General features: G+C 38.1%; 1 protein-coding gene across 1 annotated transcript in view; it reads left to right on the plus strand.

Moving 5' to 3' along the window:
- LOC150089635 (ionotropic receptor coreceptor Ir25a-like) overlaps positions 1 to 26,904 on the plus strand; it is an 84,683-nt gene that overhangs the window by 35,420 nt on the left and 22,359 nt on the right. The window contains exons 7-11 of the mRNA XM_090390060.1: positions 2,548 to 2,670; positions 7,374 to 7,568; positions 15,612 to 15,811; positions 21,374 to 21,513; positions 24,908 to 25,157. Of these exons, the coding sequence (XP_090246186.1) occupies positions 2,548 to 2,670; positions 7,374 to 7,568; positions 15,612 to 15,811; positions 21,374 to 21,513; positions 24,908 to 25,157 (908 nt within the window). The remainder of the gene's footprint in view (positions 1 to 2,547; positions 2,671 to 7,373; positions 7,569 to 15,611; positions 15,812 to 21,373; positions 21,514 to 24,907; positions 25,158 to 26,904) is intronic.

Consider the following 26,904-nt stretch of genomic DNA (forward strand, 5'->3'; position numbering starts at 1 on the left):
AAAGCAAATGGCACTGATCGAGAGCTGGGGAAGTATATTGCACTGCTTTAACCCCATGTGGTCATTCCGGAGTACAAACAGAAAATTTCTTTATTAAAATTCAATATACTGTATATATATAAGACTGAAATAATATTGAAAGATGTAGCCTTCAGTTTGTACTTTTCTGCTAAACAAATACTAAAACCGTGAAATGCATAGCCTATGATTTTTTACCCTCAATACCAGAGAGGATAAATGTCCTTAAGTACTGTTTTGTCTTTTCATACTAAGCGTAATGAAAGGTTTCTTTAAAATTTTCTTCATACGTGTATGTAAGTTTCAGGTTTTCAGGCGCCCCTTGAACGTTGCACCCGGGCATCCTTGGGACTGCCCGCCCCTGACCGTTCGAGATGTACTATTGATATATGTTGTATAATTTATCCTGTCCAATTTGCGTTTGCACTTGAAGCTTCATCACGCTCAATATGAGTTACCTTATCAACAATATTGAAGGAAATCGTTCTTTAGTTTAATGTAGTGCCTCAATCATGCCTTACAACTCTTACAATAATAAGTAATCCGACTTAATATGCTAAACTGAAATGTTAGTTGTATAGCTGTGCGTGATTTCACCTATCCCAGTTGTTGAGACGCATAGAGATCTGGGAGTAACATTTGATACTAAACTTACGTTCATGTCGCATATTGACCTGTTGTAAAGAAAATGAACTACTTACGGTGGGCAACAAAACGGCATCTCTTGCACGTGAAACAGATTGCAACAACCGCACGATATTTAAGAACCGCAGTGTATTCGGCCATTTTGTATGGCGCCGAATTGTGGGCTTCAGCCACCCCTACCCACATTAGGGAATATATGCGAGTGAATTCTGGCTGCTGAAGTATGCAAGCCATAAGCACCATCTCCCTCAACAGTTAAGGACCACGCAGCGTTCTGAACAGCTTAAACTGCAGCGTTTAGCATTAGCATTAGCATTAGTAGAGGCATTTGATGCAAGAAAGCAAGCTTATGCAGCATCAGCCAAAAAAAAACCCCACTTCCACTTCACCCCTCTGTTCGTTCAAAATACCTGTCCAGCTGAGCCTTAAACTTATTTAGGCTATCAACCTCCACCACAAGGGATGGCAGTCTGTTCCACCAACCAACCACCCGCTGGCTAAACGCAAATTTCCGCACGTCTATCCTACATCTGTCTTTCCTCAATTTGAATTTATGCCCTCTCAGGTGATTTTTCTGAGCTAGAGGAAGAATCCCATCAGCATTGAGCATGCTTAAACCATTCAAGGCTTTATACACCTCTATCAGATCACCTCGCTGGTGCCTAGTCTCCAGACACTGTAATTTGCAAAACTTAAGCCTTTCTTCGTAAGAGCACCCCTTTGTTCCATTCACTAATCTTGTTGCCCTTTTCTGTACTCGTTCCAGCAGCTCTACATCCTTCTTGAAATGAGGCCTCCAGACCTGTATACAGTACTCTAGGTGTGGCCTGACCATTGCCTTATACAATGGAATAATCACCTCCTTATCCCTGCTGGAAAAATTCCTGTATATCATTGACAATACTCCATGAGCTACTCTTGCAGCCCGTCTGCACTGCTCAGAGAACTTCATATCTGCCTGCACAATCACCCCCAAGTCCCTTTCATTCTCTACCACTGTCAATGTAGTACCACAGAGTTGATACGTTGCTCTGGGGTTGCTGTTTCCCATGTGTAGTACTTTACATTTGTCAATGTTAAACTTCATTTGTCACCTCTCAGCCCATCTGCTCAACCTTTCCAGACATCATTGTTTACCAGACATCATTGCCTGGAAACGATTAATAACCACAATCAAAATGATGACTGACACGATATCATTATCATGCTTCTGGCAGCTTTGTGAGTGGCACATCCCGCCATCTGCATTAAGATGCACCAAATCCTTGAGAATGAAGACCAACAGACTGACGATGGCCGACAGTTTTATACCCGCCAGTGCATTAGAATCAATTCAGTGCCTAACGCATATCGGAATTGGCCTACTAAGGCTCATAGAAGACCCGAAATATAGGAAACAAACCGCAGTGTGGTTCGCTGAGGCTACTGTTGCCTAGTAGTTGTGTGAATTTCTGTCAAGAACTGTGTGTATGTGTACGCAATTGAATAGTGTATATCTCGCACAAGTTGATTCAGTGGATGTGATGTTAAGATGAACTTTTGTATTTAATTGCCAGGACTCTAGACAGAAATGTAGTGATGAGTAATGCAATTTATATTTCATCTTTTCGTGTATATTTTAGCCATTCTTGTATTTTTCATTTTATGGTAATCCCCTGGCATTTTCTGCGTGAAGGGAATTTGTCACTTACCGATGTATACCTATATATTTTATATTTGGTAGGACAAATAAAGATTTATTTATTTATTTTAATTCTATAATGAAGCACCAAATAAATAATAACACAGCCCACTGCTGTTCTGCTCAATACTTTACTTTGTAAAAGTACATGAAAAGTCTTGATTTCACAAGTGTCCTTCTCTAACAATACGTTTCTCCAACAGAGCAACTTCGCTGGAGTATTCGGACAGTTTAGGATACGAAAATACCAACACAGTTATCAAGAAATAGCTCTTTCTATAGTCAGAGTTAATCAAAAAGATAAAGATACAACACAAAAGGAACAGGTATGTCAATCTTATTTTTATTCTGTAGAGTAAAAAATAAATAAACGGATACTGGGAAAGATATGTTAACTGATAATACAAATTTTAAAGCAAGATTTAACGATCGTATAAGCGTATAAAGCTGTAAATTAAAAGACATTTATTTGAATTCAAACTGAAATTTTTAATTCAACTGTAACTTTAAGCCTTGGAAAACTTTTTTTTTTATAGGAAGTCAATTATTCTGTATATGTTATAGCAGTGAAAGGGTTAGCTTTTTCAAGGATAGACAAATTATTCTCTTATGCAACCAGAAGAACACAAGAATTTCGTTTAGGTGGCTAATCAGGTTAGGTCGCGAATCGGGTAATTCCATATCCCCCAAAAAGTAAACAATCGGCTACAGCACTTAGCACTTTCTGTAGACTTCATGGGGACTTCTGAATGATATACATGTACTGATTTCTCATATAGCACTCGATTTCGTCTCCATGCATTTAATTATTAATGCAGCTGATCGGAAGCATGAGCTTGTTCAAATATGCTTTCAAGAGAATTGAACTGAGGATATTGAAACTACATGAGAAGGCATGCATCATATGATTGGTGTTACTTTCTGTAAGAATTCCCACATAAAAAAAAAAAAAAAAAAACATGGGAAGTAATGCGTAAAAATATGCAAATAAATACGTTACAAGAAAATATTACGACTGTTTATTTTTGTATTTTACAAGCAATAGTACAGAAAACAGTGTATTTATTTTATATTAAAGTAAAAACTAATTAAAATTTATTAAAGTAAACCGAATTTCAAATTTATTAAAAATGAATTCAAATTTATTAAAGTAAAACGAATTCAAATTTATTAATGTAAAACGAATTCAAATTAAGTTATTCAATATGGAATCTTAATTTGAAATGATAATATGCTGCTTTTTTCTAGATATCTTCTTGGACATACGGTCTACCGAGAGGAAAGTTCAATAACACCGTTAAGGACTTCTGGAAGAATATGACAGCTGTTCCTCTCTACAAAATATCAGTGGTGTTGGTACGAAAAATTTATGGATCGATAATTGGTAAAATAAACCTTAAGTGCAACATTTCCTCTAGATTTACGTATCAAATTTGCCTCATATATGAGGTAAACTGTGGCTAATGACTCGAATGAGTACAATGAACAATTGTACAGAGAAATAGAGTGGGCTAGTAAATCGGAATGTCTTATAATGGGGGATTTTAACTTCCCAGATATTGACTGGAACTTGTGTGTTGGTTACTCGCACACTAGTCAGACTTTTGTGAATTTATTGGATGATTGTTTTCTGCAGCAGCAGCAGCAGCATGTTCGAGAGGCAACCAGAGAAAGTAATACTCTTGATCTGGTTATCAGCAGTGATCATCTGGTTATCTGGTTATCAGCATTCGTGTATTAAGAATTTGCAGATAAAGGAACCACTAGGTGGCAGTGATCACAGTGTACTGATGTGGGATTTACTTAAAGATTTAATTACCATCAGGGGTAAAGGAAAGGGTTTTTGCTTCCGCAAAGGTGAGTACGGTGGTCTCAGACAGTTTTTAAATTTTGTGCAGTGGGATCAACTGACGATGTTACCAACAGTAAATTCTAAGTGGGAAGCATTCAAGGAATTAATCGTGGAAGCTACTAAAAGTTTCATACCTATTAAGAAATATTGTTCAAGGCTTAGGCCAAAATGCTTATCAAATGAACTAATGAGACTCGTGACAGAGAAGAAAAATGCATGGGATGCATATAAATTATCAAGCGACTCAGAAGCCTATGGCAGATATAAGCTAGTCTGTAATCAGGTCAAAAAAGAGGTTAGGCGAAGGCAGATTACGAGAAATCCTTGGCAAAAGATGCTAAGAAAAACAGCAAGGATTTCTTTACTTATATAAACTCTAAAAGGAAGGGGATGAATCTGATTGGTCCACTTGACATCGATGGTTCGACTGTTGATGATCCTGCTCAGATAACAAACAAACTGAATGAGTATTTTGCATCTACATTCACGCATGAGGAATTATTAAAGTTTGAAAATGGCAGAAGGTTATCAAATTATAGCAGGATACGTAATGAGAGCAAAGTGGAGGAGAAATTGTTGAAGTTAAACATAAGAAAAGCACTTGTGGTGGATGGGATCTATTCAGTTATATTAAAGGAGGCGGCAAAGCAACTAATCAAACCCTTAGCCATAATTATGAGAGCATCCTTGGACTCAGGGGAGGTTCCCACGGACTGGAGATGTGCAAATGTATCCCCAATTCACAAAGGGGGATCGAAGGGTGACACGAGTAATTACAGACCAGTTAGTTTAACTTCTGTTCCGGGTAAAATAATGGAGTTATTGGTTAAAGATGCATTGCAGGATCATCTAGACAAGACTGCAGCAATAATTCAGACACAGCATGGGTTTGTTAAGGGAAAAGTCTTGTATGACTAATTTGATTGGTTATTATGATGTGGTTACAAAGGAACTGGATGCAAAAAATTTTGATATCATATATTCGGTATCATTTTGATATCATATATTTGGATTTTAAGAAAGCTTTTGACACTGTTGCGCATGGAAGACTATTGTACAAATTGGAGCAGAATTATTAAGGGTAAGTTGCTACAACGGATAAAAGGATGGTTAAGTGGGAGAAGACAGAGGGTGGTAATCAATGGTTGCTGCTCTTCGTAGACTAATGTTATTAGTGGAGTCCCACAGGGTTCGGTGTTAGGTCCATTGTTGTTTTGTATATTTATCAATGATATTGATGAAGGTATATCAGGCTTAATGTCGAAGTTTGCAGATGATACAAAGGTTGGCAGGGGTGTTAATGACAGTAATGGCAGTGTGCTACTGCAACAGGATCTAGAATTTCTAGATAATTTGGGCAGATGGGCTAAGAAGTGGCAACTGAAGTTTAACCTTGACAAATGCAAAGTACTGCATGTGGGTAGAAGTAACCCCAGAGAAATGTACCAACTGTGTGGTACTACACTTAAGGTGGTAGAAAATGAAAAAGACCTGGGAGTATTTGTGCAGTCAGATATGAAGTTTTCTGAGCAATGCAGACAGGCTGCCAGGGCAGGTCATGGGGTTTTGTCAATGATATATATTAATTTTGCTAGCAGGGAGAAGGAGGTGATTGTCCCTCTGTATAAGGCAATGGTCAGGCCACACCTTGAGTACTGCGTACAGGTCTGGAGGCCTCATTTTAGGAAGGATGTAGATTTACTTGAGCGTGTACAGAGAAGGGCAACAAGATTGGTGAGGGGAATGAAGGGATCCTCTTACCAAGAGAGGCTTAAGTTCTGCAAATTGCAGTGGCTGGAGACTAGACACCTGCGCAGTGATCAGATTGAGGTGTATAAGGCCTTGAATGGGTTGAGCACGCTGAATTCTGATGGGATCCTTCCACTTGTTCAGGTTACGAACCTAAGGGGGCATAAATTAAAATTAAGAAAGGACAGATGTAGAATAGATGTGCGGAAATTTGCCTTTAGCCAGCGGGTGGTTAATTGCTGGAACAAACTTCCATCTGTCGTTGTGGAAGTTGATAGGTTGAATAAATTTAAGGACGAACTGGATAGGCATTTGGAGGGATTGGTGTGATTTTTTTTTTTTTTTTTTTTTTGGCTGATGTTGCATAAGCTCATACACTTGCTTTCTTGCATCACATGCCACTACTATTACTACTACTATAAAAGCAAATTAGAATAGCAGTATAGTATTTATCAGTAATCACAAGTCCTTTTAAATGACGTCTAATTCGCTTCACTGAGTCTATTTAGCCTCACAGAACTCTTTTTTGAAGCCAAACTTCTTTAGGCGCGCCCGAGGCAGTTTCCACATGGGAGTTACTTGGGTCCGTTGATTGACAAAAATCGCCACGAAAATGTGACACAAAATGACTTACGCCGTGCGTAGCAGCGACGCAACAGTACCCCTATAGCGCGGCCACGGTGTAACTCGCCCGCGTGTACGTTTTAAATCGCTATATAAATAAATAAATTTTCTGTTTATACTCCGGGAGTCAGAGGAGTTTACAAAATACACAGAATACAAGAAACATCACCGTATTCAGCAGTCACGGGCTTGAACCCCGGTCACTCAAGGCACGTGTACTTATGCACCCGCGTGCCTGACCACTAGGCTACGGTATATCTCAGTTTCCAGCAGTCCGATTTTAAAAATTTAAAAACCAAAATATTACTTTCGTCATTTTTTATGGTAGTTCTCTACCGTATTTCATAAAAAAATTCGATGGAAAATAATTTATAATTGAACATGCCAAAGACTAATAGTAAGTGTTGTAAGACGCACGCCGCACAGAGCACGTATACGTGCAATTCGGTGAATTTCTATACATTAAAATATATAGAAATTAACCGAAACCACCTCCATTGAGTACAAAGGAGAGATCAATAAAAATTTTATAACAAACTTGTAAAACAATTGTAAAATATTAAACCACTGTAACATTGAAATAATAAACCTTTCAAAAGATTCTAAAGTTTCACTTAATTGCCGCTATGCGTACTTGGCGAACACAATTTAATTTTTTTTTATTAGAATATTTTAGTGTGAATAACAAATAGTATTATAAGACAAGACATCTAGGAAGGTGTTCGCTTTGACAATTAGAAGTATTTAAAATGCGTTTAACTCCTGAAATGTCTCAACTCTTTCTTTTTTTTTTCAACTTCACAGCAAGCTCCATTCGTGATGCAACGAACAACGACAAGCAATAGTACTGAGTTTTACGGGTTCTGCATCGACTTGATTGAGGAGATGAAACGCATACTGGGATTCGAATACAGCATCCACGAAACAAAAGATGGAACCTATGGAGCACAGAATGCGAAGGGGGAGTGGACTGGAATGGTTAGAGATCTTATAAATAAGGTCAGTGACATTCATGTCAGGATATATATATATAAAGAACAATCTAAGATGGGTGGAAATATAGTTGCCGAAGATATTCTTAATGTTTGAATGTGTTCATATCTGTTTCTTTGGATGCATGCAGTCACACAATCATATAGACCAGTGGTTTTCAACCTTTTTTTTTTAATAATGGTACCCCTAAATAATTTATTTTATTTTGCCGCACCCCTACTCAATTTTCTGCCTGTTAGATCCGATTCTCTCTCTGTATATATATATATATATAATATTAAAAAATATATGTTATATGATATTTATTACAATAATATAATTATAAAAATTACATTTCATAATACAAATTATATATGTACAGTATATAATTTTATTCTTTATATAGCGGTACTAAGTAAACATCAATTATAGATCACCACAAAATTAAAAAGATACTGTACACCTTTTTATTATGAAATAAACATATAAATTTAAAAAATAATAATAAGTTTAAGTAATTTAAACCCAAATTACGTGGCACCCGTAGAATGTTGTTGCGGCACCCCTGTTGAAAACCATTGATATAGACTATGACTGTACAAGAATTTTTCTCCATTGCAAACACTATCAGACTAGTACTAATTTCTGAACATGTTCATAACAATTAGAATTACCATATTAGAGAAGCTCTCTAAAATAACAGAACGACACGTCACGTGTTGCAATGTTTCTTATGTACAAACAGATTTAAATGAAAAATTGACAGAATGTTTTTATTCTTAACAACACAAACAAATAAAAACTAAAAAAAAAAAAAAAAAAAAAAAAAAAGCAAACTATGTCGCATATTATCAGAAAATCTAATAGTTTGGTGCTATCGGCAACTTAACCTAAATAATATCATAGAATATCACAGATTATTATTATCATAATTTACATGCTCCTATGAGGGAACATTAGCGTGTCAGACTGAATTCGTAGAAATAGCCTTTTTTTGGCTGATTATTTTACAAACTATTGCTATTACCAGTCTTTATCACTTGCCTTTTAAGCTTACTTTCTAAAAATGGAAAGCCAACTGTGAAGTCTGTATGTGCCTGTGGACATGTGTATATGTAAAGGGCGGCTCCTAGAACGTTTGTTCAACTCCGCCTCGTATCTCTGTGAAGAACAGTAGCACTACAAATGGGCCAAATATGTGTGTGACGTCGGTTTGTGTGTATTATGTGTGTGTTTTGTTGTTCTGTTCTGGCCGCTTGGCTACCCAGAAGAATCAGTCACCTGGACAGATGATTCTGGGTACTCGTCCACACCACGGGAAGGTGGGCCAGTCCATGTAAAGCACGTACTGTCTCAAGAGAGACTCTGACCCACCTAATGTTGTCAGAAGGTAGGCCAGGATCCTCTGGGGGCCCATTCCAGAGGGAAAAAAAAAAAAAAATGATCACCCGTGGTGCTGGATTTGGAACCAAAATTATTAAGATAAAACATTTATATAAATAAATAATAAAATAAATAAATAAATAAAAATAAATAAATAAATAAAAATAAATAAATAAATAAATAAAATTAAAAAAAAAAAAAAAGAAGCACTTAATTTTGTCTGCAGGCCGAGGAAAATTTCATTTCTTGAGGATTTGAGTTTATGTCTTATTAAAGGAGATCTAACCAGCTATGTATCAGCAGGACCGTTGTGCTACATCCTGTTGAGATCTGTCGACACTGAACGCCTTCGAAGAAATACGCCTTGAGCGAAAGTCTGAAGAATCTGAAATGACTCCGAGCTTTGAAGCAGAGACGACTCCTGTCCTGATTGAAAATTAGTAAGTGCTTGAAGAGGAAGTCTGAGTTCGTCATACAGGGAGCAATGAAACAAGATGTGATCCCAGCTCTCTGGCGATCCACACAAACAGAGGTCTGTTTGTGATAAATTGAACCTAAGAAGACTGGTTCATCGATCCATGTCCTGTCAACAGATACGACGTGAATATGTCCATGCAGAACCACAATCGAACACGTTTATCAAGGAGAAATGAAACTTGTGGTATACATTTTCTCGTTGTTGCACCAACGGAAGCTGTATCCCATCGAGACTACCAAATGTTTACTAACTCGTTCCACAGTCTCCTTCTTTCTCTTTTAGCGTCATCTTGAAGGTTGATGGTTATTCCAAGAAATTCGGTCTCAATCTGCCTTTTCAGTCTGTATAAAAAGCCTCTATAAGTAACTTGCAAGTCTAAAGGTAATGTTCCGGCTAGTACTTGCAGAGCTTGCGTCGAGACTGTCCTACATGCCTTAACTAAACACCGCAAAATGGTTCTCTGCAATGAGGCGAGTTTTGTAATGAAGTGTTTGAGCCGTGCCCTGTGAAACCATGCACCGGCAGCATACGTGATTAGAGGGAGGAAAACTGCATTGTAATAAATCCTTAAAGTTTTTCTGGAGAGCCCCCATTCAACACGGGACACCCTAACAATTGCACCAGTAAATCTACGTATTTTAGATGATAAGTTTGCCAAATGAGGAATAAAATTGAGACTGGAATCAATTACCACTCCTAGAACCTTGTACTCTTTAACTATGGGGAGACGAATGTTGTTGATCTTGACCAACGGAGGACGAGTGATATCCAACTTTGATCCAAGAATCATCATCTTTGTTTTTGACAAGCTGATTTTAAGCTTATTGGCCACAGTCCAATCGTAGAGATCCCGGAGAACAAAATTTGCGGTATTTTCAAGATCGGCCCTAGAGTTACCATTTACCAAGATGGTGAGATCGTCTGCATACGCTATTATTTTGACGTTACCGAAAGATCGGGAGAGCCACTGCTTCAGCACCATGTTCCATGTAAAAGGACCCAATATAGAGCCTTGTGGGCACCCTCTAGATACTGATCTTGATACTTGGCTATGTTTAGCCTTGACTATTATGGTTCTATTGGCAAAGTAATTGCGGATTAAAAGGTAAAGGTGGTTGGAGCACCTAGCCGATCGCAGACGCTCCAGGACGCTCTCCCACCAAAGGGAGTCGAAGGCACCCTCGAAGTCGATGAAAACGGCCAGGGTATATTTATGTACCGAGTTTTGAACTGAAGAGACAAAGTCCACAAAAGCATCCTCGCAGGAACGTCCGGGACAGAACCCATATTGACTTCTTGAAAGCAGATCCTGTTCTACCAGTAGGGTATTCAATCTAATGGCCATTAGTCGCTCTAGCAATTTACCCAAGTTAGCCAGCAGAGCGATCGGCCTGTACGATCTGGCCGCTCCAGGAGGCTTATCCGGCTTTCTGATCAACTTAACTAGAGCGACCTTCCAAATTTCCGGGAAAGTTTCTTCCTGAAGGCATCTGTTGAATAAGTTTAGAAGAACGTAAGGTTTTAATTTCAAGACTCTGATGATAAAAATGTTTTCTATAAGATCTAGTCCTGGGCACTTCTGAACATTAACTTTATGGGAGACAGCCTGCAGTTCATCCAACGTAAAAGGTTCGGTGGTTGTTGAGGACACATAAAATTCATTGTCTGATCGGATTTTAGAATGAATAGGTAAGTCTGAGGTAGGATCATCCAACGGAAAAAGAGCATCTAAGATTGCATTTGTAGAATCATGCCAGTTCAGTGTTTCCACGAAGTCTGCCACAATTGAGCCAAATATGTTAGAACTAGAGGTTTTTCCTCTTACAATCTTGTATAGAAGACCACAAGGGTTAGCATTTCCAGAGGTGTGAACGAAATTCATCCACGTTTCACGCTTTCGAGAAGCAATGGCCTTCACGTAGCTTTTCCTCAATGAAGAATACTGCTGGTAAAAACGATTAACGTCGGCTTGGGGCCAGTCTCTATGCCTTTGGTAGTACCTACGGGCTCGATGAACTTCCCTTCTTAACTGCGATAACTCCTGCGTCCATCATGAGCACGTCTTCTGGTTAACCCTCTTTTTCCTAGAAGACTTATATGACGCTTTTATTATAGCATTTTGAATATAGTTCACTTGATGAGAAATAGGTGAAGTTTCAAAAGAAGCAAGTTTCTGTTCGTCAAGGTCCAGAAGAATGGAAGAGTCAAAAGCATTCCAGTCAATGTTTCTGATGGAAAATCTTATTAATTCTGTCTGTGAGAAAGTGTGTGAAGATGGAACGGTGGAATCAGGGGAAAGCATATAATAGATGACTCTATGGTCACTGGTGCACCAGTCCGTATACACGGTCCAGTCAGTAAGCCGCAAATCGAAGTGAGAGTTTGTCATCGTTATATCTATATTAGATTCTCCTGCATAACTTGAGAAAGTATGAGGGTGATTAGGCTTGTTGTGAATTGAAACACAATGATTAATTAAGTCTGTATGTGCCTGTATGTGTGTCTCCAAATGCCGACCGGGCTAGCCGGGTGGGTAAAGTGCCTACCTGGCAACCCAAAGGTTGCGGGTTCGAATCCTGCCTCGGGCTTGGATCAGAGTACTAGAAAAATCTTGGGAGGTGCCTTATGGCCATAGAAGCTGATGCACCAACAACTAACTAAAACAAAAAAAAAAAAAAAAAAAGTCTCCAAATGACTTACGTTCACGTTTTGATCCAACTCAAATTTTCAGTACACATAAAAGATGAGAAGGATATCCTGGTAAGAATATTTGAATGGTGGACTCATGTTTCAAGATGGTCGCCATAAATAAAAAAAGTAGTCTCCGGCTGTGCTTATATATCTGTTCGCTATCTTGAAACAGAATGATCGCCATTCGAGTTCTAAACACCACGCATTTGGAAACCGGGTTTATAGTCCGATCTAAACCAAATTTGTAGTTCAGGTTTGCAGTTGTGAGGGGTAAGGAGGAGGATCCTAAGGAGCTACGTGGGTAGAGAACGTTCACTCAAAATTTGCCCGAAATTTGTAAGAAATTTTAGGAGAATAAGAATATTCTCCTAAAATTTTCCGAACTGAGAATATTTTCTAGGATTATTCTACAGAATTGTTCATCGTTAGCTTTAGAGTATCCTAATGGGCATATTCAATTCAAAAATATATGTCATTTAGGATCGCGTAAACACTCTGTCCGATACCATCGAAAATCCAAGAACACCCTAGTGGAGGTATTGTTATTTCGACCTATAGTCTTCAAACATGTTCCGTTATTTGCTAAATTTAATCAACTTTTCTTCTTCCCCATTTATTCCTTCAACTTCTGTTTTCTGGAACAACTTCCCTTCTCACGTATTTCCTGAAAATTACAATGTATAGAAATTCAAGTCTAATGTAAACAAGTGTTTTCTTTCATGTTATCAACCTTCAATCCACGCACGGTACTAAATACTATAGGTTCTAATACTTTTCGTGTTTGGGGTCCTCATAAAAAAAAGAAAGAAAGAAAGAAATGGAATGTAGGCGCAGGCATGGGGCACCTTCAGAATTTTTCTTTGGTGGAAGAGGGACGCTGAGGACAAGAGGTCCTGCTGCTTTAACTTACAGTAAATTATTCAGCTTTTTTTTTTAAACAGAAAATTATTTTTCTGAATAATTTTCTGTAAGTTAAAGCAGCAGGACCTCTTGTCCTCAGCGTCCTCCTCCACCAAAGAAAAATTCTGGAGGTGCCCCATGCCTGCGCCTACATTCTATTTCTTTTTTTTTTTTGATTGGGTATCTTTAGGAGTGGCTAAGAGACCCGATCAAAACTAAAATCCTCAAAGCCACCTCCACTGGATGCGCCCTTGTCCGCTCTAGCAGTTATACTTAGAACTTGTTGTTTCTTCCGTGTTTAGTAAATTCCTTAGACAAAATATTAGACTTTATAAAACATGATGTGATTTATACTGGCTATACATTAGCAACATCCCTTTTTATAGGAATGGGATGGTTTGTGACACTGATGAAGGCTCAAAGTCGCAAAGCTGATGTAAGATTGCAGTTCACACACGTGGATCATTTTTTGAGTCTCTGAGAGGAAGAATGAGTCAGCCACGAGATCTTTCCGAATTTGAACGTAGAGGGATTGTGGGGAAAGACGCGTCAGTATCTCGACAACAGAGAGGTATATTATTGTCCATAAATAGATGTTGTTGTTATTTGGTTTTTTAGGAGCATTAGCAACTAAGGCCATATTGCCCCGGGGATTTGCGGCGGTCATTCCCTGACCTTTCCGCATCCTCCGTATTTGGTGGTTACAGGCTCGAACCCCGGTCTAATCAAGAAGCGTGTGCTACGCACTGCCGCTCCTGCCCACCTGACTACGGAGGCGCCTCCATAAATAGAATTTGTAGGACCATCTCCAGTGTTGCTCTTCAATTTCTTGCCAGCACTGTCCCTCTTGATTTGTTTGTCGTCTTCCGTGGTCTTTGCTACCGCATTATAAAACAGTGCCAACCAAAATTCTTAAACTAAATTTGTCTTCAAATCCCAAGGTGGAAAAAAAGATGTTTTAATGAAATAGTTAACTTTTGGCAGAAAAGATGTGACGCTACTCCTTTGGGTGCTATAACAAGAAAAATTTTTCCTGATATGATGTTTTTAATTGACAAAAAGAACAGATACTAGTTTTCCTTTGGTCTTGAAAGTTCCTTCCTAATCACGGGTCATGAATTCTCAAACGAAAAAAAAAAATTTTCTCGGATTACACAATTCGGACTTGTGCTTCTGTGGCTCCCAGGAAAATTGTTATCACCTGCTCAATGACTGTGCCAACTATAACGACTTCCTAGTCATGAGGATGTTCTGCTTCAGAACTTTCAGAATCTCCGTTTTCCTCTGGACTTTGTTTCTGGTGTTTTTTTGCTCGATGGAAACTGGTGGACCCAACTGTACATGCTCTTCCCAATGTTAATAATTTAAATAGCTGTTAATGCTATGTATATAGTCACACTGTGCCGTTGGGTATATATTTTTTAAAGCTAAAGATTTTAGCTGTTTCTTTTCTTCCTAAATTCGAATAAATTCTTCGAGGAAGTTTTTCTTTTTCTTTTTTTTTAAGGCGATTAAAAAACAAAACAAAACAAAACCATATTTCATTTATTAATTTTTCTCTCCTGGATAGGACCACCAGGATCTTTCATTTTCCAACCACAGGTATGGAACTCCTATGGTAGGATTGCCTCAATCTCGAGACAGTCAGTGATGATAGTACAGTTCACCCACCTTCCGTGGTTAAGGACGCCAATTGATCAGAACAACATAGCAACACAACACGCAAAAAGTACACAAACGTAACACTACTCACATACCTAGTCTTTTCTACAGATTTCTGTACCTGCACAGTAACACGAAGCGCAGAACCTCCGTTCTAGGTGCCGCCCTTTCACAAATACATTTAATACACACATATATACAGTACATGTGTTTCTATCATAGCCAGCCAAATACACGCTCTTCATGATGATAGTGTATCCAGACACCCTCGGCATCTATCAACAAGACAACGCGCCATGCCACAAGGCCCGGCAGTTTGCTAACCGTTTTCAGGAACATAACAATGAATTCTCCTTTCTCACATGGATATTTGATAGGCGGGCGTTGCTAATGCAACTCAGTGTATTTGTTAAACGAGTGACTGAAATGCAGTATATGAACTGCAAACTTCTCTTGTTTTCTTAAGCAATATTTTTCTTAGTCTGCGCGGTAGTACGGTGGTATCGTCACCGTCCTACCCACACCGGGTGGAAAAGGCCCGGGTTCGAATCCCGTCAATAAAGCCAGGAACTTTTATGGGCTTTTTTCACTCCGTGGCTGAGTTGGTCAGTCTCAGATGTAGATAGCAAGGCTTTCCCCCAGAAAAACGGGGTTTTTCGTCCAGAAAGCCAGGAAAATTGACCTGTGAACACACGCAGTTTACAGATACAATACACATGGTTAGTTGAATTATCATTATAGGTGACCCTAATATAATAATATAATATATTTTTTAAAAAAATGTTAACTACCAGAATGCTGTTATTTAATGTTTTCTGTTCTTATGGACTATTTTTATTTAATATATTTTTTAAAAGAAACGGAGTAACTGTTGTAATATCTAACTGAATAATCTAATATGCCATTATCTTCTATTTTTTTATATATATATATATATATCTTGAACGTAACTGAAGAAGGCAGACATAGCCCTTGGTCCGCTATCATTTACTGCAGAAAGAAAAACAGTAGTAGATTTTACTGTGCCCTTCTATGATCTTGTGGGAATCACCATTTTGATGAAGAAGCCTGAAATGCCGTCTTCATTGTTCAAATTCGTTACTGTTTTAGAAGGTAAAGTGTGGGGATGTATTCTTGCAGCTTATCTTTTTACCAGGTAATGGCTATTTGGTGTTAAAATGTATGAATTAATTAAATTTGTTTATTTCATATATTAGAACTTTAAAAATAAGGATAGAATGTGAGCGATCAATGACAATAATGCCACAGAAAGACAATCTCAACGTGGGATCAGAAGAAGCACTTCTTCCAAATGAAGGAAAGAAAGAAATCTCAAAAGCAACATCTTCTTGTATTCCACTGCTCCCTGTGAACAGATCTACTGTGACCAATCTCCTCACCACAAGACTGAATATTCTCACAGCTTTTGAATCTAACACTGACTTTTGAATCTAACACTGACTTTTGAATCTAACACGGCCTCCAAGCAGCAATCTTAGAAGAATGCCATCAATTCTCACATCAAAGGAGTTGCGCTTCAGTTCTTGAAATCTCTCCTAGAAAATAGGACTCTCCGCTTGAGGGTGAATTTGCGGAATAATAATTGTCGGGTGAACACAAGCGTACCCCAAGGGGAGTATTAACATTTATTGTTTACGGCTCTGTTACAACACCCATTCACTAGAAACAGGAATAACATACTAGTTTATGAAAATCTTTACTCCAATCAAAACATCTGACAGATACATGGTTGGCTGTTCTCAATTCTGCACTGCTACTAATTAATCAACTCAGAATCGACTGTCACAAGTTTGTTTCTAGCAAATCCTGCAGAAAAGAGATAGCCAACCTGATTAAAAATTGCTGAAGGCTCATCACGCCATTGCCAGAGAAGTGTCTCCTTAATAGTGTGTCCAAATAGGACTGCGTGCCAAACTTTTCCAGTTTGCAATCAATTTATTCTGTATAGCTTCTGTAAATTTTGTTAATGCCTACCCTTAGGCATAAGGCCGTGATGAACTTGCCTGTATTTTTGGCAATAATTGATTTATTCCTATAAACCTTGTTTGTACCTGAATAGTGGCTGTTGCACTGGGCTGTGCACAACTGCTCTGGTAATCACTGTAGACCTTCGCAGGCTTTCTTCTAGAATTAGTGATATAAGGTTGATCGCAACCATCAGGATGCTATCTGGCATCTAATATATATGGAAAACTTCCTTTTGGAGTGTCTCTGAATGAACATTGTGATCGTCTCTATGTTTTTGCTCAGTTTGTTCAAGACTCTTACGGATAGATTCATCGCCTACCAACAACTTAATACTGATAAATGCAAATTTCCTGAGGTTTTCAACTGACAAGACTTATCGTCAAGGTGTCCTCTAAAAATTGAATACAGAAATATTACAGTAAAATGCCTAGTGATAAAGATTTAAACCTTTTGTTTCATAGAAGATATGATTTACATTAAAATTTAATATATTAAAAATTAAAATATATTTTAAATTGTGGCTTTGCTAGATATGTACTGATTATAAACGAACACCTTATGTATGTATGTGTGGGTGTTCAAATGTTCCTCATGCAGCCAGGAACTCAGCTTCTCCACGAGAGCTACAGTTTGTAAAGATTAATTAATTGGTTTTGATTTGTTAAACTCCTGGCATGTTGTCAGGGTTTATTGTATACTTTGTAGCTTCCTTTCCCCATAAGTATGCAATAAAGAAAATTAATTTGACCCATAAACTAAGTAAGGGAATCCCCGGTAGGCGAATCATTCAAGAGTGTTGGCATGGATGGATAAAAGTGCACATTGTTGAATTCGGCTCATGACACCGCCTTTTAATTAGTAAGGATCAGGGTAAGATGTTGGGACAGTATTAATAGGGTGGGGTAACAAATTCACCTTAACGTGGTCCAGTATGAATATAATTTTAATAATTTCCCCAATCACTATTATTCTAAGCATTTTACAAAAAAAGTAATAATACATGAATAAAATAATAATGTCAATTAACTCTTGATTTTGAGGAGTCCTTATGTGCTGTAATGTAATAACTAGATCGTATGTATGGCTTAGCTTAATTTTCAGCACTCACCTCATAGTAATTCGCTTAGCTGGTGGAGAGTGTTACCACATACATAGTGGTTATAGGATTCTAATAACTTACAGGGATTATGGGTTTTATAGCCCATAACTTAGTTTTAAACCCATAATCGCTGTAAGTTATTAGAATCCTATAACCACTATGTACAAATGTGGTAAAACTCTCCACCAGCTAAACGGATTACTATGAGGTGACTGCTGAAAATTAAGCTAAGCTATACATACGATCTAATGTCAATTAAATAAAAACAAAATTTATAATTTTAGTTCATTAACGTGATGTATACCCATAAACTATAGTTAGTCTGCCAAAAGATTAACAGGTTGTTTGTTCCCTGCGAAAGTATAATGGTTTTGACACAAGTTTGGAAACGTCTGGGATAGAATCCGTCGGAACTGGAGGTATTCTTAAAAGCCTCTTCAGTTGGGTACATTGTTAGCCGGTCTTAGGCGGAGGGAGTTATTCTGGATTTTTAAACATGCACAACATGAAAATTATTGGCAGGTGAATACATAAAGTACAGACATAACGGACTGAAGCAGTGTGGTCTAAGATGTTGGTGCTCTGTAAAACTAATAACAACAACAATAGCAACAAACAAACAAACAACTAGTTTTTTTTTGGTCTAAAGTTAAATCCTGAGAAATCAAAATACATCATCTTCTCTCCAAATTCCAGCACCACCCTGTTAAATTTCTGTTTAGCCAGCATATTCTTCGTCCATATCAAATAGCCAGATTATTCCCAGGAGGAATACTGGACGGACAAAGAACTTAATCTTAAAAGATCTCATTCGGTACCAGCATTACAATGCGTCGAAGATATTTTGGATACGACATTCCACCTTTTCCAAACACGTGACAGACAAGTTAGAAAATATCTATTTTATTCTTTCAGTTCTATTTTTGGTTAAAAATCTAGTTTCTCGCTCTACATCACACAAAATGTTCAGAAGAAGCTATGGGGCCTCAATTAGTTCCAAAAGGATCTGTTGGCAGCGTTGGAAAGATTCCAACACTGCCAACAGATCTATTAATTCTTCATTCCAACGTTCTTTGCTTTTATTCTCTTACCTGTCTCCATATATTCTGTTCCAAACATGGAAAAACCATTTTATTTTATGCAGTAATGATATGTATTCCGTGTGAAATAAACTTGTAGCTGGGTAGTCATGCACGAGCTTACAGAAATACATGTGATTTGAGTGAGTGTCGTTCACGTTGTTGTTATTGTTGTTATTTGGTTTTTAGGCATTAGCAACTAAGGCCATATTGCTCCGGGGATATGCGGTGGTCATTCCCTGACCTTTCCGCATTCTCCGTATTTGGTGGTCACGGGCTGGAAACCCGGTCTAATCAAGAAGCGTGTGCTACGCACTGCTGCTCCTGCTCACCTGGCTATGGAGGCGCCTGTCGTTCACGTCTGCATGACTACTAAATATGGTGCTGTTTCTTGTATTTCTCTCTCTCTCTCTCTCTCTCTCTCTCTCTCTCTCTCTCTCTCTCTCTCCATCTTGTGAATTTCCCTGACCGTACGGTCGCACCGCAGTATCAACAGAAAATTTATTTATGTTTTCTACAGTGCCGTATTTTAAGCTTACTAACTACACTGCTCGACAAAATTAACATTATAATTAGCAAAATTAACTGCTGGACAAAATGTTTTTCATGAATATTTTATTGTGAACAGTGTTGCCGAAGGCGAATATTTGATATGATAGGCGTCCTGGCATGTGAATTCTACGTATCCTCTACCATCTTACAAAGCCGTACATTATGCAAATCATTCATTCCTATAAAAACCCGGGTTGCAAAACGTCATTCCTGCTTTCCGGCTTGCTTGGTGGAACAGTCACATCACCAGTACTCTGAACGTCAAGTAATCGCCGTTTACTAAACTATTACATTAGAGTCACTCGGAAAGTTAATTTATATACCCGTGTGTATCTGTAAATTGCGTGTATTCTCTGGTCGATTTGCCTATTTTGCTGGACGAAAAACCCCAGTTTCTGGGGGGGGGGGAACCTTGCTATCTACTCCTGAGACCGAATAAAAAAAAAAAGCCCATAAAAGTTACTCGCTCATTGACGGGATCCGAACCCAGGCCTTTTCCGCCCGGTGTAGGAGAACGGTGACGATACCATTGTGCTAACGCGCATACTGATTGTCGTTTAGATGATTCTTTGAAATGACGGGCCGTTGGACGGCTTGAAACCGGGCAGTCGCAGTGTCGTCTGGACACTATGGAACCTGCTTTCTCCACACTGGGTGGAAAGGCCCGGGTTCGAATCCTGTCATTGACGCGAGGAACTTTTATGGGCCTTTTTTTTCAGTCCGTTGCTAAATTAGTCAGTCTCAAGCGTAAATAGCAAAGTTTCCTCACCAGTTTTTCCTGGGAGGTGGCAATTTACAAACACAATACAGGTAGTTGAAAATAATTTTCTAGGTGACTCTAATATAATAGTATACTTTTTTTTATTTTTTTTATGGAAACTGTTTCAGGAGACAGAAACCATTACAAGAAGAGCTGGCCACGGCCGCTCGAAGGGTACGTCAACAAGGATACAGTTCTGTTCTCTGACAGTTCTGTTCTCTGATGAGTCCTGTTGAGACGAGGAATGCGGTACCGTCCCTCCAACATCAGAGAAAGGGATACTTACGGTGGAGGCGGTGTTCTCGTGTGGGACGGAATAATGATCAACGGCCGCATCCCTCTTCAAGTTTTTGATTGAGGTACCGAGAACAGATCCTCGGACCCTATGTGCGACTTTTTAGGGGTACGGTTGGCCCAGATTTTCTTTTCATGCACGACAACTCCACTGCACATAGAGTTTAAGTGGCGGAGGAATATCTTTAAACTGAAGATATCCAACAATTGCCATGGCCAGCACGATCACAGACTTAAATCCAATCGAACATGTTTGGGACGCTCTTGGGCGTCGCATTACATGCGGACAGCCAACTCCTCGGTTACTTGGTGAGCTAAGGTCTGCACTGGTGGAAGGATGAGATTGCCATTGAATCTATAGACACCCTTATATCAAGCATGGTTCACCGTTTCAGGCTTGTTTAGCTATTGGAGGAAATAATACATCGTACTGATGTCATGTGATCATAATTTTCGAGCATCTTGCTTAGACGTCTGTAATGTGATCTTTTTCGTAATTCTTATATAATGCCTATAAATGTTCCTTATACTGTCCGAAGTTTCTGGCTGTCTCCTCATTTCATCAATATTCTGTAGTACACTACCATATCAAATTTTGTCCGGCTTCATCGCAAGCTGCATGAGTTACAACACATTTTCTACGTGTTCTCTTAATTTTTAGAGCAATGTAGATGGCTTTCATCATAACCATCAGATCGATGATAACCTAAATATTATTGAGACTAAGATAGTCCACTTCTACTTTTAAATAAATCTCTTTTAATTTAGATTTAGAGAAAAAATTTGTGTTTCATAATACTGTAGTTACTGAGAGCAAAATGCGCAGTCCATTATTGAATATTTTTAGTAAAAGGTTATTTTTTTAAACTTGTTTTCTTAATCTCCTAAAATCATAACTTTTAATTTTATCGTCGTAAATCCTTATTCCATCTTCATTTATTTCAGCTTTCTTCTATATGCATTTGATCGACTCAGTCCATACAGTTACCATAACAACAAGAAAAATATCACCGATGATGTAGAAAAACGAGAATTTAACATGAAAGAATGCCTTTGGTTCTGCATGACATCGTTGACTCCACAAGGTAAGCTGCTAGATTTTATATTCCCTACGTATAACTCATTCCGTTTCAGTAATTCATAAAAAATTTATGCTAATGATTTTCACTAACAGTGTAGTGGGTTGTTTTAGAAACAACCCAATAGTATAAGATCTATATATAATGCAGATCGGACCCTGCATTATACGAAGGACTTTTGAAAAGTTCGTGGCCTGTAAAAATTCCTGTACTTAATGTATAACGCTTCAAGTAGTAACCCACTAAGTTTCACGCAGTTTGAATAACGTCTTTTTAAATTAATTGTACTAAAGTTAACAGAGTTGTGTGAATGAGGAAAGACGGACAAAATCTATCACCGTGCAGTCGTCGAATATTTGGGGGAAATGGGACTAACGCCAAAGGCATTAGGATATGGTTACAAAACTTGGAAAGGAGGCTCTTCCCTATCCCATGGTTAAGAAGACGGTAGATATAAATCGTCTGCTACATCGATGGAAAGGAGGCTCTTCCCTATCCCATGGTTAAGAAGACGGTAGATATAAATCGTCTGCTACAGCGATGGGAGAAATATCGACCTCGGTGGTGATTACGTTAAATAGAGAGAGGGGGGGGGACACGCAAACTTTCTATAGATTGTTTTCATTTGTAGCTTGTACCACTGGTAAGATGTAGATATCACAAATTAAAATAGAAATATTTGTTTCGCTAAAATAAATCCAGGAAGGGCAATGGAAAGTGAGAATTAGCATTAATGCCCGTGTATTAAGTTAAAGATAGTAAGTATTAAGATTGAATATTTAGTTTTAATGTAAATAAGGTTAAAGTTTGAAGAAACACTGGATTTAGGAATGGACAGTTTTAGAAGTGTGAATTAAAATAGCGGCTAAAGGTAAACAAATAATTTCGAATACAAGAGAACAAACAGTGATAGCAGGACTAGGCAGAGGGTGCCATTTGAGAATGGGCGTGAAAGGGTTGCTGAGGGCAGAACAATAGGACCGTAAAATGGGATTACGAAGTGTCTCTTTTGATCAAAGCCACCCTTAGAAAGTAAACAGGAAATTAGTGTACGTCCAGTGTTCGCATCAAAAAGAAACGGCGTCAGGGTGACTGATATTTGGGTAGTTGGCTATATTTAGCAGAGAAAGTGTGAAAACGAAAATGAGTGTTTTGGAGGTTTTGAGTGTTTTCCACACGGCAGTATGAAAGGGCCATACTGCCGTGTGGAAAAAAAATAATAATAAAAATAAGAAATTTCTAGAGAAGGGTTGATTTGTGTACTAGGGAGACAGCTGGGGTGAGTTGTTTTAGCAAATAGGAAGGAATGAAAAATTAAACAGTATGGAGGTTGGTTGGAGGGAAAGAGTGAAGTTCCAAACTTGAGGGAAAGAGTAAAGTTCGGGGGGGGGGTAATTTGAGATAGTGTCCATTCTGTATCTGACTTCTCTGTGGTAAAAAAAAGTCGTGAGTTGCGGGTTGAAGTAGAAGTAGATTTTTCGGTGGTCAGAGTTCACATCTCGTGGTAGCAAGATAAAGAAAGAAAAACGTGAGAGAAAGAAAGCCTGGTCCGGCATCGAAGGGCAGTGTTAAAGTTTAAGGTTAAGGTAAACGTGCAAGAAAGAAAGCCTGGTCCGGCATCGGAGGGCAGTGAAGGCGGTAGTTAAGTTAAAAGATAAGTGAGCCAAGAAGAGAAAGAAAGCCTGGTCCAGCATCAAAAGGCAGTGTGCCCAAGAAATGGAAGAAAGCCAATCTGCTACGAAGGAAGCCTGAACGCAAGGAAATTGGAAGTAGCGGTCATTCCGGGACGTACCGTAAGTCTGTTCCTGTTTTTTTTTTTTTTTTTTTCTTGAATCCTGAACTCAAGGATTCATAACCTAGCTCTGTAAGGAATTGAGTGATAGTCCTTTTAAAAAAGGAACATTCCTGTTGTATTAGGCAAGTTAGTAAGGTTGAGATAATTGTTATGAATGTTAATGATTATGAAATAACGTAAGGGTGGTACAGAGGTAATAAAAAATAAAGTAATAGTATAAAGGAATGAGTAAAGAAATTATATTTATAGGGGTAGTATTGTAAGGATATGTTAACCTATATCATTAAATTAGGCCAGGTGCCAACACAAGGTAATATACCAGATGAGGTGTAAAGAGAAAGAAATTTTATTTATAGAGAAACCTCGAGAGTAAAGAGGGATGACTAAGATGATAACTAGAGGTAACATTAAGGTAGAATGAGGGATTTATAGTGAACGTTACTGATGTAAGAGGTAATAAATTTCAGGTAATAAGTTACAGTTGTAATAAATTTCATGGGTTAAAAGCTAAGAGATCTAACAAAGTAACAAGAGTTGAAATGAGTTTATTGATGATATTAATAAAAATTGGTAATGGCAGAGAATGATTGAGTAATCATCGAGGGTTCATATTAAGTAAAATACAACTGATTCAAACTGATGTTATTAATTTGTAAATTGAGAATAGTTGACGAGAGAGAGAGAGAGAGATAGTGTAGTGTACTGTAGTATGGTTCAATATATATGGAAATTGGTATGCTTGTATGTAATTATTTGTTTATTTTATGTGGATGCTGTATATAATGTAGTAGTAGTAGTAGCAGTAGCATGTGATGCAAGAAAGCAAGTGTATGAGCTTATGCAGCATCAGCCAAAAAAAAAAAAAAAAAAAAAATCACACCATTCCCTCCAAATGCCTGTCCAGTTCCTCCTTAAATTTATTCAACCTATCAACTTCCACAACGACAGATGGAAGTTTGTTCCAGCAATTAACCACCCGCTGGCTAAAGGCAAATTTCCGCACATCTAATCTACATCTGTCTTTTCTTAATTTGAATTTATGCCCCATTAGGTTCGTAATCTGAACAAGTGGCAGGATCTCATCAGAATTCAGCGTGCTCAACCCATTCAAGGCCTGTTCATTAAAGGTTGTAAATTTTTTTGTAAATAAATGTGTGTCTTTAATTTTCTGCTAACACCCGCTTTACACACGCTACAATCGAGAGTTTTCTGTGAATGACAGTCAGATTTCCGTTTGTGGGGGAGTAGGGTGGAAGAGAATTGCAGTTAATAACATTTTAATATAATTCCCCCCCCCCAACACACACTCATACAGGAAACCCCTGTATGATGTGTGTGTGGGGGGGAAACATACAGGAAACCCCTGAAATATTCCTTCTATATTAAGTCTCATTTCTAACAAAAGGACCCTAAAAAAGCATTACTCTTGATCATCAGAATAACCCGAAGTACTCGTATTTTAAGATGATGAGGTGGTTTCATATTTATTAATATCGAGTCACACTATGTCCATAGTACATTACTGGGACGCGATATGAAAATAAGAACAGCATGTGGTATTTTATAATTAATGCGTATAAAAGTAAAAATTTGTTTTGTTAATAGGTGGAGGAGAAGCCCCTAGGAATCTCTCGGGCCGTCTCGTAGCAGCCAGCTGGTGGCTGTTTGGTTTCATCATTATAGCTTCATATACAGCCAATCTGGCAGCTTTCCTCACCGTTTCCAGACTCGATGCCCCCATCACATCTCTCACTGATCTAGCAAATCAGCATGGAATAAAGTATGCCCCTTTGAAGAACAGTGCGTCTATGACTTATTTTGAAAGAATGGCCAATATTGAACAGCTCTTTTATGAGTAAGTTTTATAACAATAACTTAGTATCATTTCGTTGGGGGGAGAAATAAAATTGTGTTTAAGTTTCATTTACTTATACATGTATATTCAAATTATTGGTAGTGCGAATATATACCCATTCCAGCGATGTATGTTTACGAATATTAATTTTGAAATCATCGGTTTCGAAATTAATATTACACCGAATTTTTACACAAGATAAACAAAAGTTAGAAAAGTGCGCTGGCTTTATAATTGGTCAGCCTGTTTAAATGTTTATTTAGTTTAAGACCAGTAGTTCAGTCCATCCTAATGGCTTTTGCTTTACTGTGGTCCATTCATACTTCGGTTTTTGATGTGTTTTCTAACATTTCGACTTATCAAAGGTCAATTAGTTGTGATTGAATGTTTAGATAAAGAGCCCTTGTCTTTCTGTATACAGTGAAATTGTCTGTGTTGATTGCTATTCTCCACTGACGGTAGTCCTTCTAAGGGTGTGTGGAGGGGTGGAGAGGGTTCTTAAGTTAAATAATTTTGTTAAACTTCTTCCGCTAGATATCCTAGAGACTCTACAGGTGGGGGAATGTATATAGAACGTATACCGAATTCAACTAAACACAATTCTGTAGCGCGTCTGACAATTACTTATTGTTTCAGGCAAGCATACAGCATTACTTTGACAATGTCTTGATATCCATACAAAAAACACAGTAGGAAACGATTTTAAAAAATGTCTCATTCCTGTTATGAAAAATTAAAAATTCAAGTACAGAGCATTCCCAAATGGAAGCACGTCACGTAAGTCCCTTTGCTGCCAAGGGGGACGATTGCGTAAACGAGAGATCTTAAATAGAGGTTCCTTTGAAACTAAACGATTTGCCAAACATATTTTCGATATACAGTATTCAGTATCTAAAATATGTTTAATATGGAATATATTTTTTATATACATGTATTTAATTTCTTTTGTATAAAATTGAATTCTGCCATTTCCAGAGTTGCCGAAGTTAAAGATCTAGGAGTTACTTTTATCGCTGGATGTGGGTTTGATAAACATGTTAGGAATATATTAAACCAAGCGAAAAATCAAATTGGCTTCATTAAACGGCGGGCGTACAGATTTCAAGATCTTCAGTTCTCTGTGCTCCTATTTAAAACAACTGTACTCCCTATACTGGAGTTTGCTTCTCCTATATGGAACCTATAGGATTTGCTTCTCTTATATGGAACCAACTATGCATACTTGATACAGCAAATAGAATCGCTGCAGATGAAATTCATCCAGTATCTTTCAAGACGTAATCCCATGTTTTACCACCAAATCTTCTACCCGAATCTCTGTTGCTACTTCAAGCTCCAATCTTTGGAAACTCGGCGAACTATTCTCGATCTAAAACTGTCGTACCATATCTTCGCTAGTTCAACCTACCTGCCGGATCTTCTATGCCACCTTGATCTTCACGCTCCAGTGTGGCTACCAGACAGAAGACTACATTCCACATCGTTAACTCTAGATTAGAGATATCCAGGAACTCCTTCTTCATAAGAACATTGGCACTCGTGAACAAGTTTCATCTGGATATGGCTGTGAACAGGAAAGAGTTTCACAGAACTATTTGCAGTAGGTTAGTATTCGTATTAGTATTATTAGCCATGTGGTGCAAGGAAGCCTGAGGCTTATGCTGGTTGATGGCTGACGGATGAGTTCTGGATTAAAGATGTCCTCATTAATTCGTGTGTATGTGATGATGTCTCCTGCAGCTACCTG

This window comes from Mastigoproctus giganteus, chromosome 2, assembly GCF_048544385.1.
Source record: "Mastigoproctus giganteus isolate SK-2022 chromosome 2, ASM4854438v1, whole genome shotgun sequence".
NCBI lineage: Eukaryota > Metazoa > Arthropoda > Arachnida > Uropygi > Thelyphonidae > Mastigoproctus > Mastigoproctus giganteus.